The 18142-nt window shown below is 39.7% G+C and overlaps 1 protein-coding gene across 4 annotated transcripts in view; it reads right to left on the bottom strand.

Annotated features, from left to right (window-relative positions):
- The window catches only part of cdin1 (CDAN1 interacting nuclease 1), a 51018-nt gene that overhangs the window by 10404 nt on the left and 22472 nt on the right, over positions 1 to 18142 (bottom strand). For all 4 annotated transcript variants that reach the window (XM_014340187.2, XM_005942645.3, XM_042222629.1 and 1 more), the window contains 5 exons: positions 17764 to 17843; positions 17337 to 17386; positions 15855 to 15922; positions 14532 to 14597; positions 14273 to 14378 (listed from right to left, as the gene is read on the bottom strand). In XM_014340187.2, the coding sequence (XP_014195673.1) occupies positions 14273 to 14378; positions 14532 to 14597; positions 15855 to 15922; positions 17337 to 17386; positions 17764 to 17843 (370 nt within the window). The remainder of the gene's footprint in view (positions 1 to 14272; positions 14379 to 14531; positions 14598 to 15854; positions 15923 to 17336; positions 17387 to 17763; positions 17844 to 18142) is intronic.

Genomic DNA, 18142 nt, shown 5'->3' with positions numbered 1-18142 from the left:
ACACACACACACACACACACACACACACACACACACACACACACACACACACACACACACACACACACACACACAAAGGATAGTCACAGCTAATGCTGCCCACATCAAATTAGAGAGGCCCCTATTGTCCCTATTACGGCCCGGCAATGCTCCATCATCACGGATGCTACGGGGTCCCTCACTTGTCAGAAGTTGTCAGACAGATAGGGAGACTGGATACACACAGCTGACAGGTAATCTTAATGTCTTCAATTAGCCCAATTAGGCCTGTCATAAACAATTCGATAAGTGTTCAACCAACGCAAACAGATAAACGCACGCACAAGCGCACCAAAGTACACACGCTCACACACCAAGGTCTGCAGGGTATTAATGAGAAGGGTAATGGGTATATCAGTGGACGGTTGACTTGTCTTTTGTTTCAAAGAGGGGTGTGTCCCCATCCTTTGCTCTCAGCTGTGCACTGCTGGCTGCTACCTGGTCAGTTCAAATTGTACCATCTCCTTTCATTAGCACATCGCAGACTGAGAATCTGAAAGGCCGTGACAAAATTCATTTGAGACGAGTGGGAGCAGATTGCCTGAAGCAGGTGCTATAAGGGAGATAAAACAAAAGCAGCACCTTTGTGAGGTTTGGTGTGCACATGGCTGCGTGTGTTTTCCATCTGTGTGTGTATGTGAGAGAATTTTCCCTGGTCTTCAAATTCTGTTCTTTTCCTTGCTGCGGTAAATGGGTAATGACACAAAAGTGCTTTTGACAAAAAAGGAAAGGTACCAGAGAGGAATCGGCCCAGCACACTCGGAGCATTTACAAGGCTGTGGTGAAATCTAAATATTATTTGAAGCGTGACTAAACAGGCCAACACCTTTCTGTGCAGAGGATGTGTGCTAGCTAACACTGTTTGATTTGGTCTTTCCTTTATAATATCTTATCGCCGAGCAAAGGTGGCACCCACACTGCATCCTCGCCTTTTGTCCTCTATACGTTTCTTTATCTATTTGCATTCTCTATCAATACAAGTTTCTGCAGGGACGTGGAACGTGTTGAAGGGGCTGTGAAGCACAAGCTTATGTTTAAAACGGAGATTCCACAGTTTGCAAACACGAGCGTTGTGCAAAGTTAGCATCAATATTTGAACAAGAACTTCACATCAACACTGCCTTGATCTTATGTGCAGAGGCCTTGAAATGCCCCCCGTCAAGCAAAACTCTGACATTTTCAATGCAGCACTGGTCTCGGGGCATTTTTTTTCTTTAAATTTAAGGCAAGAAAAGAAATGAACAAAATACAAATGTAACAAAGTTAAAACAAGGCAGTGATCTGAATGGTGAAATCCCAAGGCACATTTTCATTCAAGGAGTCAAACTGGGACATGAAGACAAACCAACTGCTATCAGCAAGATCTGTGATGGACCTTTAACTCTACTTCTGATCCTTAACTCAAGTGACGGCTGGAAAACCATCCAAGGAAAAAAAAAAAAGACAGAAAGAAAGAGAGAAAGAGAGAAAAGCCTTCACTGGGAAGTTGTAATAGGAAATTGCTCTTGGCAACTATTTGTTCAAGCACCAGATTTTTTTCGTCTTTATGCCAACCCAGTGAGCCCCCATTGGAAAACAGGGCAGGTCCCCCTAATGAGTAATCTATTTCAAAGCAGTCGTGTCTGGGCATGACAGTTTACTGAGAGGCTTGAAGAACTGGTAATTACCAGTGTTACGGGGCAATTAATGCATATTACACTGCGGCACTCATGGCGGTGACTGTCAGCTCCCCAATAAAAATGAGCACTCTTCAGCTAAAGGGTGACATTAATTGGGCCCTTAATGACTATGCAGAGGAACCAAGCCAAATAGGAACAAAACAGGGGACTCGCTCTGACACTAGCAGAGGGCTGGAAATTGGACTAAAAATGAGATTAATTGCTGTTTAGAAAAAAAAAAAGGGGGGGGGGAATGTGGTGAGGGGAATGGGGAGAAAGAGGTTGGGAATTATAGGGTGCAAAGAGCAAGAACCGTTCATACAGATGACAATTCAATTAATTATTTTATATTGTATTTTCTATACCTTAAGAAGTGCAGACAGGCCTCAGGCCCATTTCAAGGGTTTTGTCTTGATATGGTGCTTATTGCATAAAGAGCTACATAAAAAAAACCCTAAAAGGCAGCTTCAGATTCCATATGCTCTCGATTTAATGAACATTATCTAAAAATTTCTTTCAACCATGTGCACATAACACAAAGGGGGAGTAAACATAGCAGTCAGGATGTAAATGGGGGAAAAAATAAAAAAACTCTTAAGAAGTAAATATTAAGCATTTCTGGGTTACACACTTTCCTATGAAATATAAGACTTTTAGTATGTTCTTTCACTTAAAAACAGTCTTAAAACCTTCAGCAGAGCTTTCATGAAAAATAAATCAAGTAAATCTACCAAATTGCAGGCCTTCCACCCACAGAAATGTTGGTTAAAAAGAGATCAAGGATATGGGGAAGACACAAAGTAATTCTGATTAATGTTGCTAAAGCTAGGCACGTACTGAGCACCACCTGAATATGCAAGCCCCAAATCATGAAAATATCAGCATGCAAAACATGCCGTCATTTGCATACATTTTGGATTTTGGATTTCCGTGCTATTTAAATATGCAGTTAGAAATAGTCCAGCACTGCCTCTTGCGCTGTCACGCTGCACACTCACACTGTCATTGGTCCTGATAGAACTCCTTGCTTCAAAGGGAGCTTTGCAATGGAGAAGAGAATGAGCAAATATTTGAATTGCAAAAACACATCATCTTCCAAGGGGAGAAAATTCAAGACAACTTTTTAGAGTTAAAGACACCCCCAACCCCCAGCAAGCTAACCCTCTGCATACGGCACAAAAAAAGTCAACATATTCATAGTGTAAGCACACTCCTCACTAATTTACCATATCCAAATTTGCGTAATGGGATATGACATATTTTAGAGGGGATTGCGGGGAAAAAAAAAAACTTTAATTTGAGGAGAGAACCATAAAATGTTTAAGCTGCTCCTGTATTTAACCGAAATCCACCATATAAATCCAGGTTCTCAGACAACCTGACATGGGTTTGATTACAGACTGAAGTGTAATTAGCCACTTCAGTTATCCCGTAGAAGGTTGGAGTGAGCAGCACCACCATCCTTGCTAGATATTTTAGCATAACTAAAGAGACCTTTACATTCTACGGGAGTACCTTTCCTCTCAGGATTCAGCACAGCCAGTTTATAGCCATTTACACGCAAGCACTCCAGGAGAATCTCAGTCGCCTTCCAACTTTTGCAAAAGTTAGAGAGAAAGTGCAATAAATAATCTTCGTGACCAATCAATAATATGACTCAGAGCATATTTGAAAGTATGAGTTCCTCACTTGGTTGCCAGAATAAATAGAACATTTAAGCCAAAAGTTACAAGTCTAGAAATGAAGGCCATGAACAACATTAACGGTACTAAATACCCATCACCAGACATCTAAAAAAACACCCCTGCACAGGGGAAAACACTCATCTCCTCTGTTTATGATTGCAAATGTATATACCACAGGCTGAGAACTACCTTGAATTTTAAATGAGGGAAAATTTAATAGTTTTACACACATACTAAGAAAACAGAATACAAGGGGAATTTCTGTAAGTATGCCTCTATAAGTAAGGCTATCAGATTGCTGCTGGAGAAAAAAATGTGTCTACTTTTTTTTTGTAATGTCTGCTTTAAACATAAGACGAATGATTGTGGATTCAGATTTCATACGATAATAAGAGGTTTGAATTAGATTTACAATATTAGCTATGTTTTAAATAGCAGTTTGAACCAGTAGTCACTGTTGCAAAATGCTACATTTTTGTGATCTCTTAACACGCACTTAGCTTTAGCCACCCGAGTCCAACCCTCCTGTGGCCTCTACCTCTTGTGAGCTACAAACCTATGCGTAGACAACTTGGAGACAAGTTTGAACAGAAATCAAACCTGAATGACGGATAGCTTTACTACACAATGACCTCTGTCACTAAGTTCTTGCCCTAAATCAATGCTGGCGATAAGAGCCCTGCGCCAGTGCTCACCTTGGTATGTTCAGCAGCAGGCCTTATCTATGGCAGGAGGAAGTATGAGTAATAACTAAAGACAAGCTACGACAAAACCACTAACCCCACCTTGTCAAACATAATTTACAATGTATATCCCTTTACCTCCTCACCCCCCACTCCCTACCTCCCACTGCTGTTAAAGAGTAATTATGGGAACCAAAGAGATTTGGGACTGAGTTTGGATGATTAGCCCATTATAGTATGCTGGGAGAGGTTTGAGTACAAGTCAGAGCAGGGCTCATATTTTCACAAGAAAAGTGAAAAAGTCAGGCTGCTGTAACTTTTGCTGTTCTGTTGTACACTCATGGTTTCATTCACAAAAATATGAATAACACTCTTATATGTCAGCAGTGCCAGATCCATGGAAAGTGGCCAAACTCTGGTGATGTACACAGTGAGAGGCTAAAGGTTAAAGTTGAAAGAAAGGCTGACAGGAAGTCGACTTTATGAAGATTATAGCACTACAAACTCTGAGACCTTTCAATAGTTTTTCATTTGACTGTGTCTGATGAAGTATGTGTGTGAGACATAGAGAAAGACACATAGAGCCAGGCAGGAGAGCGAGCATGCTTCCAGGCAGTTGCATCAAAATGGAGCCAGAGACCAAATATGACATCAAACATTGCAATTAACTGACCCCTTTCTCTTAGAGTCACAGTTTGAAAAGCCGTGCCTTTAAAACCCTGATTAAAATATGTTTGCGCTCTCATTCAAAATGACATTTGACAAGGTTAGTAATATTTCAACTAACTGTAAAAACATTCTTGCAGACGTAATCCTTTTTTCCATCACTTTGCAGAGGCGCAGGTAACCTCCAAGTGAGTTTCCCATGAACTCAGTGCTAAAATTTGAAAACAAAACGGCTGGGGGAAGGAAAAAAAAAGTTCAAAAGTTTCACTCGAGTGTGTTTTGTTTCACCCGGGCAGTTGAAGCTAAATGTTTTCTGATCATTATTCAGAGCATTTATCCCCTTTCTAATTCAAACCACAATGAGAATTTAAAACGCAGCCAGGGTTTTTTCACTTTATTCCCTCCGACCACGAACTCCATCCTTAGCAGGGACCCAAGGGGGTGAAGACTGTCAGCAGGTCTGAGAATAGAGTTCCTCAAACCGTTAAACCCCCTCATCACCAAATTAGGAGGTGTATTCTGGAGCTTAATGGTATGTCCAATGGAAAGTTGAATAAAAAGTTATGCAAGATGTAATTTAACGGTGCATGATAGTATATATTTAAATATAAACTGTATATGAAATATTTTTTACATGGGTTTAGGAGTACCAACTTTGGTTTGGAATCAACTTTGAGTCCAAGTTTTAAAAAAAGGAACGCAGTCAGAAAACTTAAGTAAACAAAAAGAAAACAGCGTCTGAGACAGTCATTTGTTCTGACAAAACAAGTGGGAGATAAGCAATGAAAAAAATGGGAAGAGATCAGAAATGGTCAAGCCAAAACTCTGTCTGAAGTTAACAGTTTTCAAATCCATTCCAATCGCAGGAGAAGAGAATGTGAAGTGTCGGGCTGGACAGTGAGCCAGCAGAGGCTTTGCTGCAGCTGCGCTCAAATGGAAGTGGCACTTTCTATCAGAGGCCTTTCACCAGACAGCTCTATTCTGCCCGTTCACTTTTAACCTCACAGACACATAACAAAAAGATACGAGTGGTCATTTAAGACGTGCGCACTCGTCATTGAAGAGACAGATTCGGGGTTTAACATTGGGATAGACTCATGGTGCGAATGTGCCAACTGATAGAGATATCACTCAAAATGAGAAATAGATTTCTTTGACATCTCTATGGCGGCCATTCAAAGGGGGTGGGGTCAAAGCCTCAAACTCTGTTAAGAGTTTAGATTTCACTTGTTCAGAAATATATGCCCCTGTTAACTTGCATCAGTCTAGAGGAAAAGGATTGCGTGCCATCTGTTTCGGCTTATGGTGAAAAATCACATCAACAAATGTTACAGGATTTTTTTTTCCAAAATCACATATAGACCTCCTCAACCAAGTTTATTTCAAAACAGTCATAAAAAAACAAACACAGAACAGAAATACTGATACCATCAAAGATGTGGTGAAAAATATATAAGCAGAAATTTTCTTGTGTTCATTTTATTCTACACAGTTTTCATAAGAGCCAGCAGCCAGACGCATTTTTTTCTTCCAATCGTTTATAGACCTGACAGAGTTTGTGCAGACAAATCTGCTGACCTGATAGATCCTGTACATTAACCCCAAGAATTGATGAGCGAAAGCAGAAGGTCAGCACTTGGACACAGGCTCCTCATGTGTCTTTGATTACACACTCCCACTAAAGGATAGGCAGGCAGAGATGTTTAAGCTATCAGGCAATCAGACCGCCGAGAGACGTGAAACTCAAACCAGAGACAGGAGAAGGAAAGGGCTGCCTGGGAACAAAGATGGGGGAAGAGGGTTCTGACGAAGCTCTTTCACAAATGCCAGGCCAGCGAGGGGAAAAACTCAAATGTGCTTATATCTCTTTCAGTGTTTCTGGCAACAATGCAAAGAAGTGAATTAATACTGAAATATAAAACATTGTTCTCAAAAATAAATATCTCTTCATATGGTATTTAAACTAAATTACTTTTGGTACATCAGTCACAATGACTGCTACTGGATACAATCGGATATAGGATTTAAATATGAGAACAAGCAATTTAAATGTACTTTTGAATAGAAATGAGGTCATATGACAAATGATAAAAAATAGAAATCTCTTCTTAACTGCAGTTGAGAATGCTTAGAGTACACTTAAAATAGCATGGCTGCTTTTGAAGTCATTTGGAGGCCAACTGGTGTTTTTTTAAAAATATAATTTATTTTATTCTTTAAAATCCTTTCTGTTACTTGCTGCATTATCAGAGAAGAGTTTGTGAGATATAACGAAAACAGGAAGAACTTTGCCTCCTGGTTTAGAATATCAAAAGCTTTTTATAGGTATAAATCACCAAGAGCCTTTTGTCAGGATCTTTTTAACTTTCATACACACACAGATGAATGTGAGCCAGGAAAGCACTTAAAACTGCAGTACACACATGCACATGTATTGCAAGTGTACGGTTGTGTGTGTGTGTGTGTGTGTTTCTTTACTGTATATGATCAGAATTCTGCTGGTAATATTAGTTACAGAAATCCAATCATTACTTGTTTGATTAAGCGAGAAAAAAAGATACAAAGCTAAAAGCGTGGAAGCTAAATAAGAGGCTGAAGTCAGTGTGGAGGGGAAAAGGAAACAAGAATGAGCGGGAAAAAACAACAACAATAAAAAACAAGGTTATGTGAGGGACAGTGTGTCTATAAAAAGAAGCCTACTGTCTAGGTTATCTATAAGGAACCACTTATCACAAGCGACCAGCTTCACACAGTGACTGATGGGCCTCTACAGACCACGAGTACCAGCACATTATCTGGTACACACAGTGCTGCTCTTTAAACACAAAAGGCAGAAATATGAAGCATTGTTTCCTTGGTTGTCATTTGTTAAAAAATAATTCTTTTATTTTTGGACTGGAATAAAAAAAAAAGTGTTTACCGTTTCCGTGCCAGCAAATACACAAAGACAATGCTGACCAACATAAATTAATGCTAAATTAGCCTAATTGAACCATTAATTTCTCGCCATGACCGATTTATAGCAGAACTCGCAGGTCTTTAAATGAAAAAACTAGATCAATATAACAGATACTACTCACACGTACTCGCATTATCTCTAGAACTTATCTAGATAGAAGTGAAGATATTTAGCACCTGTGAGTGTGCAGGCCTTTGTGTGATGCATATAAAGCATCATGTAGTGTGTGACAAATCTATTTGTCCCGCTGTCAAGAAAATATTACTGCAGGTTTAACATCACATTGAGGGTAATGTAGATCTGAATGTCCTTTAGAGGTCAGACAGCCATTAAAATTCTCCTGTTAGACTGACTTTTACAAAAAGCCTTTCGATTCCTTGCCCACTAGTCTCTCTGTGCTTTTGACAAATGCTGCTGGCTTCTTCCTGGATTGAAACCCAGAAGGTCAATGTAGAGGAAAAAAGAAGGAGAAGAAGGCGGCGAGACTGAGAAAATGAGGGGGGGAGGAGTGAGTCTTTTTAAGTGTGATGACATACATCGTGAAAGCTGACAAAAAAAATGTACGTTCATCTTCAAAAAGTTCCATACCAAAACAGGAATTCATGGAGCAGACATGCTTGCACCTCATTTTACTTCAGGCTTTCCTCTCCATCTCACAGTGTCACAGGCAAGCAGCAAGACAGGAGGAGGGGTATATATCGCTGGGGTGCCGCTTTCTGTCCTGCTCTTCGTTTATACACACAGCGCGATGTCAAAGCCGCTCTCACATTCAATGGTAAATGACAAATTTGGATAATGCACACATACAACCCTACCAACATAAATAGGAGACATGGGGCTTAACCAGAGCTAAATCCTGAGGCTGCCAGAGACCTGAGAGTGCGGATTACACCCCAGACGTCTTAAACAATGCACCCAAATGTGCATCCTTAAAAGTATGAAATCCTTGAAGCATCACGGCCGACTTGTCATTTACCATTAATATTCCAAGTAGCTTGCTCTGTGAGGGCTAGCATTGCACTTCTGTGGGCTGACGTTCCCCAAAACAAACACTTGCAAAGCCCTAAAGGAACCACCACTGTGGATGGCTATTTTTCTTGCTGTGGAATATTCTACGTGAGGATGTCATAACAAAGGAAACAATAAAAGAGGCCACGTTCCTGCACTGCATGGGGCATCCATAACTATAAATAGCAGGAAGGCTATGCGGAGACAGTTATGCTTTATCAGAAAAAAAAAACCCCCACAAAACAACTAGAATTTTACTATTGATATTAAGTGCCCAAAACTACACAACAGAAGAAAAACTGTAAGCCAGAAAAAAAAAGCTCTTTCTTAAACATCACAAGAGAATAGATTAAATTAGAAACTAAAAGACTGCTGGCTGGTGCTATAATGAATCTATTCAAATATTGTTTCTGTCACTTTAGTGACTATCAGCTATTCATTAAAGGCTAATATTGCCATGGAGACTTTTTTATTTATTTATTTTTCACCCCCTTTCTTTGTCTTGCACATTTATGACAAGAACCTGAGGTAAGGTATGGCAGGGCACAGGTCTTGGAGGTGTCACACTGTCACCCCAGAAGCGCCAGTACCTGTCCTCAGGGATGGCCTTGTAATGTCCAGCCTCATTGAATCAGTGGCAGCCACGGCCTTTGGGCTCCCTCGCTCAGGTGACATCCCCTATCTGCTCTTCCTTTGTGATGTCCTAGATGCTGAGGCCATTAATACTCTTATGCCACTGCATTAACTGGGACTATACGAGAAAACATGTGCAGAAGCACACAAGGTCAAAACATTATTTCTAAATATGAGCAGCTTCAGTCATATATAAACAGTTATTTAAGTGAACACAAACTACATTTATGGATCCAAATATCTAGAAGGAGGCCTTACATATTTTAAAGCTAAAAGTACCAGCTGATGAATTCAATAGGGCATATCAAACACCCACTGTAACATTACACTCCACTAATTAGGCATTCCTGTTATCAAGGCTTTAGAAAGTTCAACAAAAATGATGGACATGTCCATTAAAAATGGATGGCAATGTTCAATATCGTGAATCGAGAAATTAATTTGATGTCGCAAATGGATTGACATTCTGAGACTAACAGGCTTAATGCGCAATTTCATCTGTAAAACCTACAGCATGCAGCCCTTGATATAACTAGAAAAAGTTCACAAAGAACTGGAGATTTCTAATTGTGGTCGTGCCAACTAATATAAAACATCACAAAAATCTTAGGTATGTCTATTTATGAGGTAATGTGTCAGCAAGCAGATTATTGATGTTATAGGAACGGTCTGGTGAGACTTTGGAATTATGACTTTCTCATTAGTTTTACCATTTCCTCCAGCACAAAAGTGTAACAAAGGACGCACATAAGCAGATAAGAATGGAGATCAATGAGTGCTTTTGGTGCATGAGAATTTTATGCTACTAATTATGTGGGGACATAAATTATCAGCATTACAACAAGGCCTTCAAAATTACTGAAACAAAGGAGCCAGATGAAACATAATGCGTGTGTGTGCATTCAAGTCTCACTAAATTTGCAAGTGGTCAAGCCAGATGATGTATAATGGCAAACCCAAAAGTCTTAACCCCCATTTCATATGAGGGAGAAATGAGGCATACTGTCCCATTATTTTGCTATAAATCATTTTTTGTGGACGTCTGACAGCTTTTTATCAGATCTAACCTTTTCAAGCCTCCATTAAGAGTGCTAACATTTTCAACTCTGACACATTTGCAGTTTACGAATCGCACAGCTGATTTACTTTGGGAGGAGGGGAGCTGGCGTCCACGCTCATTGTCACACAGGCTTTTCATTGTGTTCGGCTGGGTGGAATAGGGGAAAGGGAACGAAGGGAAAGAGCTGAAAAGTGATGAATGAGCTCTGAATTACACTCGTTTATACCCACATTTACATGTTTAATATACTAAAACACGATAAAAAATTATTTTCTTGGTTGTTGCGTTTTCTGATTTACCTGATTGATTATTTTTAGTACACAAATGCTGCAATGAAGGCAATTAGCTACCTCACTGAACCTAAAAAGTCTGGCGGGTTAACAATAAGCATGCAATAAGGTTTCTGAGCCTGGATATATTGTAGTTTTGACAGTTTTCTGCTCTCCTGACAATAAGGACCAGTCGTTAAACTTTAGCTCCATCAAGTATAAAAACTTATTTAGTTTTTTTTTGTCCTTCATTCTAAAAAAGTAGCCTTTACAAGTGGTTTCATAAGCAACTATAATCTTTTTTTTTTTTAAATTATCCAATTATGTCAACTATTATTCAGTCAAATGGTAAAAACCCAAATCTCTATTGCTACATAACTTAGGCAAATGTTTCAACAATATTTGAGTGCAAAAATAATCAAGAAGTCAGCAAATAATAATTATCTCCATGGTCTCTGGATTAAAGTATGAGATCACCTAGACAGACAAATGCATGAGCAGAATTTGAACTGCTGCTTGCAGAGTTATGGAAGGAACTTTGCCAAGCGTAATTGATATAAGTACACCATAATCAACTAGGGGCAGTTAAGGTGCTACCACATAAGAGTCCATATTTCATTACATGCTGTGTTTAACCTTATCCACTTCTCCTAAAACACACAAGAGGCTCATTATGTGTTTAATATTCACCAGCAGGTGAATAATTTTTATGCAACTCTGATAGTTGGGCGAGATGGATCACTCAATTATCTGAACATCCGTCAGAGCAGAGGGCTCACTGGCTCTGGAATGCCACCAGCTAAGATTGATGGCTGGAAGACACCAATAGCTGCTGTTTCACCATCTCATCCAGGCACTGGGCCTGAACACGCTGTCTGATTCTGCAGAAGACTGTCTTTTTCTCTCCATTTTTTCTGTCCTCTCCCTTTTTTTCTTGGGAGCATTGTAGGTGAAGCGTCATTACCCCTCACTCCACTGAAGAGGGGTTCATTATGGGGTTACTGTGTTGGCAAGACTATTGTTTGGATGATAAATGCAGCTGGTGAGGGCTTTGGAGGGAAAATTAGTTATGTTTTTTCTATCCGTCTACAAAAACACATCCTTACTCTGTAATGCTTGAGGGCAAGTGAAGAACAATTAACACAGTTCTGGGTAACCCAGCTCAGTTAAAGCAAAGAAGGAATTCATGAAAAATAAGCAAATCACTGCAAATGTCAATCAGAGGCAATGAAGTAATTACAAACACTGGTGTGCCCTCCTTAGGGTGGTCAAAAAGGAAACTGAACAGTTTAGACTTTGAAATCGGACTGAGCAATGAAGGAATGGACAAATATTTCAAACATCAACCTTTTGGGGCCCATCATATAAACTGAGACCAACTAACGAGAGATGAAGTGAAAAGTGAAGTAGACACTATCTAGCCCAAAGCGAATGAGTTCTTAAACCAAAAACACGAGACATTATATCATGTATATGGAGTAGGGACTTACAGATAAAGATTTAAACAGCCCACACCTATGGCTAAATTCAACCTTCTTTTGGATCTCAACAAAACACCTAATTCTGTACATGCTGCAGTACTAACACACGGTCAACATCACACATCCAGACCGACTAACAGAGGACTGTTATAACATTGTCTTTGTTGTTGTCACTGCTTAAACAAAAGTCTCCAAGACTGCATTTAACATGGTAACAGAATCAGAGGAAGAAAAAAAAAAAAAAACAGCCTTGCCTTCAGCTGGTAATGATACCGTTCTCTTTTCACCTGCTGCTCTTAACAGGTTATAGTTTTGTGTCATTGCGTTTCCAAACACAAACATGAACATCAGGGACTACACTTGTACTTCAAATGATCATGCGTATGGTCTAACAGAAAGATTAGGGCACATTTTGAAATGTCAGTTGTAAATGTCAAATAAAATTTACAGGGGTGCTGAAAAAGGTGGGGTCTGACATTTTTTCTTTCTCTTTTTTTGACACAGAATGTTTGTCTGACTGGCTGCTGGCTGACGTGATAGGATCTACTTTGTCAGTACCTTAATATACTTGGACAAGGCTAGCCTTGTGAATATAAATGAAAGACACATATGAGCAAATATATAAGGCTCAGACTAACACAAACTATCCAACCAAGCTGCAAGTATTCCAGAAAGATCAGCATTTGGCTGCAACACTGATCAGATAGCATTTCACAGTGTCGATGAGCTCAGGTGGTAGAGCAGATCAGCTACTAACCGGAAGTTTGGTGGTTCAATCCCAGGCTTCTCCAGTCTGCATGCCAAATATCCTTGGGCAAGATACTAACCCAATGTTGCTCTCCGATGCATCCATCGGAGTGCGAATGTGTATGAATGTTAGATAGTAAGCACTTAACAAGCTTGTGTGAATGGGCGTGATTGGGTGAATGAATTAGTAGTATAAAGCTTTGAGTCACTCAGAGTAGAAAAGCGCAATATAAGAACCAGTCCAGTCCAATGCAACACTTTAAAAACCTCTTGAATCAAAGCTGAAAGCCTGGACTTTAGTCACATCTTGACTGTTTGATTTAAAATCCAGTGTGGTGGTGTTCACAGGTAAGATTACAAAAACTGTGTCCTTGTCCAAATACTTTTAGACCTAATTCTATGAATACATCAAATCTCAAACTAATCTCATTATATCACGTACTGCACACATTCTAATAAAACATACAGACATGAGAGAAACCTCCAACTGGTCACGGCAGATGGTTGCCCCTCCCAAGCCTGGTTTAAGTTTGTTTGTATTAAAAGGGAGTTTTTCCTTCTCACTGTCACCAAGTGCTTGCTCAAAGGGGGCAGTTTACTTGTTGGGGTTTCTCTCTATTATTGTAGAGTCTTTACCTTACAATATAAAGCACCTTAAGGTGACCGTTGTTGAGTACTTTGTTACTCTGTGTTTTGAAAAGTGCCATACAAATAAAGTTATCATAATTCACTGAACACAGCATCAATGACGAGAACCTGCACCACCATGTCAGCTAACCATCAGTGGAGGATCAGGGCTATAGTGTGATATGGGAACCTGGTGTCAGCCAAGGCTAAGATGTGGACTCCACTTGTTTGTGTCCACTCTATTCAGGTTTCAAATTAAATATTAAATAGGTCAGTATGTTCTACAGGTTATCACTTCTAAGATTCATTGAAAAATGTATTTGCGCACATATACCTCTGTCCCGCCACCGTCAGGACCTGCTCCTGTCCAAAAGTTCTCATGCTACAGAGGCCAGGCATTAGTCACCCATTTCCTTGCTTCCCTTCCAACACAATGTGTTTATTCAACAAAACAATCAAGCTCACAGGCAGACCATTCAGGCTCTAAAGGTCTCAGAGAACATGAGTGAATGTGGAAGTAGTGTAATGTGCAGCTGTAGCATGTGGAATCCTGTGGTTAAAGTGGCCTTTGCCAGAGAGGAAGTGGTAAACATTGGCGGACAGAGATAGGAGTTCTTTATACAACTGAGAATACCTGATCATAGTTTCTAGTGAAAAAGGAGAAGTTATAAAGAATATGCAAACTGATAAAATAACATTGGCAAATTTTTGATGGCCAATAAAGTAAACAAAACAGATAAAAAAAGAGAGGGCTCACCTGTTCCAGTAGCTCCAGAATTGTTCATTGAGATAGGTTTGATGGCTTTGATCATCTCCAAAAGAGGCTTTGCTCTCAATCCAGTGTACAATGTGTCCTTCCACAGCTTTTCATAAATAACAAAACACAGCAAATCTAAGAAAACTAGTTAGACGAGGTCATTTGTTTCTTCAGTCATATACAAAAAAATCCCAAAACTTTTTGACAATACAGATGCCTAAGGTTGAAGTGAGGTTACATTCATAATGTAAATACTAACCAACTGGAACCTCCAGGATGATATCAGGTGTTTTGTCGTAGCCCATAGTTCTCAGGTGGTTTTCATCTATTGAAAATAAAAGTTTAGAAATGTTATGCTTGCTGTTTTGCAGTAACCTTCTATATGAACAATCAGTCACAGGCTGCTGATCTAACTGCTTTCACAAAGATGCTGGTAACAAACCGCTCAGCGTGAGCAAAGCAGAAAAACAGCAGTAGAGCACAGCCAGTGTAGTTAAACCATTATCTACATCTGCCACGTATTTGCTGTCACTGCACAAAATACTCTAAACTCCAGTTACAGTATTGCTCTCTTTGGCAGTGCTTTATAAAATATACAGAAAGGAGACAAGGCTGGCATTATAGTCTCTGCAAGCCTGACCCTTGCCTGCACAAGCTGTAGCCATTGTCCTTGACTTCTGGCGTGCTCTAGCCATTATCCCTCCAACACCTGATTTCTCCATTAAATCTCACTGACCAGGTCATTCAGTTCCAAAGGCCTGCCTCTTTGTCTTCAGCCAAGCTCAACTAATGGGGCATGGAAGAGAATTGTGGCTAGATGGAGGGTGGCGGTTAGTGCTGGTGAGGAGGTAGCATCAGCCACGGATGAAGAAAGAGAGCAGAGAGAGGTCACCGAGGCTACCAGAGGACTGTGGTAGATATCCAGGCATCCAAGATGTTGTAATGTCGGTGTAGAAATGTGTTTGTGTGTATAAGGATGGGAACCTCTGTACACACCCACTGGGCTGTTGACATTCTCATGTGGCTCTGATCGCCTTTTTTAGATCAGCTTTGATTAAAATTAATGGTCCATTCCTGCTGTTGGGTAGCTTATTTCCAATCCATTTATCAGATGGGGTGAGGCTGCTTCAGTGGCCCTCGTGCCCCTCGAACTCTGACAGCTTTAGAACAGTCTTCTGTACAGCCCTGAAGAAAGGTCAGCACTCCATGTCCAAATAAATGATATGGCCGTAATGACAGTGGGAATGATTCTTATTCTTCATCACTCATCTGACCTAGTAAATGATGATGGGATGGGGTGATATGAGGATGGGGGGATTCTATAGTTCCATACCTGAACATTCCATCTTCATTTAATTTGATCTGAATATGGCAATAGCATCAGAAAAATAGATGATATTCAGAGAACAATCTGTTTGATTTTCTGTAAACATCAAATCCCCCAAAACAGCTTTACGCAGAGAGAAATATAAATAAATAAAAAATATTTGCAGTCAAAAATGTCCATATGGTTCCAATATGACTTATGAGTTGTTTTCATTTTCATGTTAAAATGTAATGAGAAGGTCAAAGGATGGCTTACCCAGAAAGGAAAGGTTCTTCTCCTTCAGTTTTTCCCGGAGCAGCACTTCATGCTCATGGCCTATGGCGCTGAGAATCGAGTCAAGGATTCCAACAATACTACGATACATTTGACTTTTAAATTCAAATTCTCTGGAAACCAGAAAATTCAGTGCTCGACTACATGCACATGTTTACCATCAGTTACAGTTAAGAATCTGCTCTTCTCCATTATTGATTTACTATGCAAAGCAAAAGCCATTTCTCCTCATGCTAACATACAGTAAAGCATAATCAGAGTTCGGGTCAAGTTAAATCTGCTTTCACAACAAATCTCTGAAGTGCATTATCTAAATAAGAAAGAAAAAACAAATGCCAATTTGACAAAATGCATAAAGTGCATAGATGAGATACTCTGCCTAGTACTTTATAATATTTGAAGAAAAAATACTTTTAGAATAAATGCCATATTGTATTAAGGATGTGCAAAGCTTGAAGGCACATAAAAGGAAATATGCAATTATGATGGTTTTATTTTTGAAAGAGAAAAAGAAGCTCTTATAGAAATATATTACCCTGTAAAAACTAAAACAACCAAAATGGTTTCTAATTACATAAATATATATATATTTATACATACTGTAACTAGTAGCCACTCAACTGATTCAATGTGTGGATGACTTCTTTGAAAGAACATAGCAGTGGGGTGGTTATAATGAACTCTCTGTGGCAGAGTAACTGATTTTAAGTTGACACTGAGAGGACTGCCACAGAATGTTAAAAAAGGGGGGGATGTGGAAGGAGGGTATAGGGACAAGGTTGACTGGCTATGAACAGAACAACACAGCCCCACCACGGGCAAGAAAGCCTGGACAGACACAATAACATACGGACGTGCACGTGTACACCGACTCAAATAATTCTCCTCCCCTTGAAAATAGCTGATCTGCTACCCAGCTGGTTGCCCCTAAAAAAGCCTGAGCTCCATTCTGCCAAGGTCCTACTAGACGAGTAGGGGTTATGTGTAGTTGGGGAAAGTGTGTGGGAAGAATAGTAATGAGGTGGACAAATTAATTATAAATGAATAATAAATCATTACCTTAAGTTAGACAAATGTAGTAAAAACTTTCTGTAGTGCACATCTGAATAAAATGATCAGAAGTAAATAGTAATGAATTAAAATGCATTTAAAAATATGTATGTAACAGTATTAGCTCTTTTTCCTGTTCCAAAAAGCTTTTGAATTATATTTCTTTTCTTGTATCATAGAACATTGGGTCTGATTCACAGCATGCACATAGAGATGCATTTAGATCAGCCTATCCTCTCCTCCTCTTCCCTCCATCGCCTTCCAGCCCCTGTATGGATGATACTGGGATGGCAGGCAGGATGAAACACTTCCTCTGTGAAGCAGAACTTTTATGTCAGGTGAAGCCAGACACATCTCATCCCCTTCAATAGCTCCTCGTCAATTTCAGGCTTAAAATTTTATGGGATAGGATACTGTTTGATGCAGTCTACCAGCGGTCCATAACAGCAGTCATTTATTGTGCACTGAAAAGAGGGGGAAGAAATATTATGGCGTGCCAAAAGGGTGGGTGGGTGTAAGGGAGGTGAGGGAAGCCCATACACTGCTGGAAAAAAAAGGGAGAAAACACAGGAGATGCTGGCAGACTGGCAGGCATGACCGCCGGCTCTCACGTGACCTCATCAGCAAACATGAGCCGCTGATGCCGTCTGTCAGCCAGGTGTAGAGTACCATTTTTTTTTGAAAACTCACTGTGCACAAGCAATTTTCGATTTGTTAAGTAGAGACACAGCAAATGCCTTAAAATAATAACATTTCATATAATTAAATAGAATTATCTCTCTCAGGCAATTAAACAGTTCTCTGGAAAATGTTAATTAAGTACAAAACTTAAAACCCTTACTTGGTAGACATTACTGGCCAAAATTTGGTCTGGAATTAAAGATGGCTCCTTCAGCATGCTGTTGAGGACTGATTTAGATGCTGAGAATAAGACAGCAAAAGAAGAGAGGGAGACAGACAGAAAAAGGAAAAAAATAATGACCACATAATTTTATTCAAGAAAATGTCTAACTGCTGGATTTAACCAAGCAAAACAGTTAGTGTTATAAACAAAACCAGCCTGCACAGCCTCTAACCCACCAACCTGTGTGCAGTATTTCTGCACTAGCCCATTAGATGGTTGCTTGGTGTCTGTACAGATTTTCTATAGATAAATGTTTCAGTCCAAAGCACAGGCGCTTCATGTAGTTTATCTATGTTATGAACGCTGACTATTCTGC

The sequence above is a fragment of the Haplochromis burtoni genome, unplaced genomic scaffold (assembly GCF_018398535.1).
Source record: "Haplochromis burtoni strain Fernald_Lab_line unplaced genomic scaffold, NCSU_Asbu1 Contig_89, whole genome shotgun sequence".
Classification (NCBI taxonomy): Eukaryota; Metazoa; Chordata; class Actinopteri; order Cichliformes; family Cichlidae; genus Haplochromis; species Haplochromis burtoni.
The sequence above is the reverse complement of the archived record's forward strand: the minus strand, read 5'-3'. Positions and strand labels throughout refer to the sequence as shown.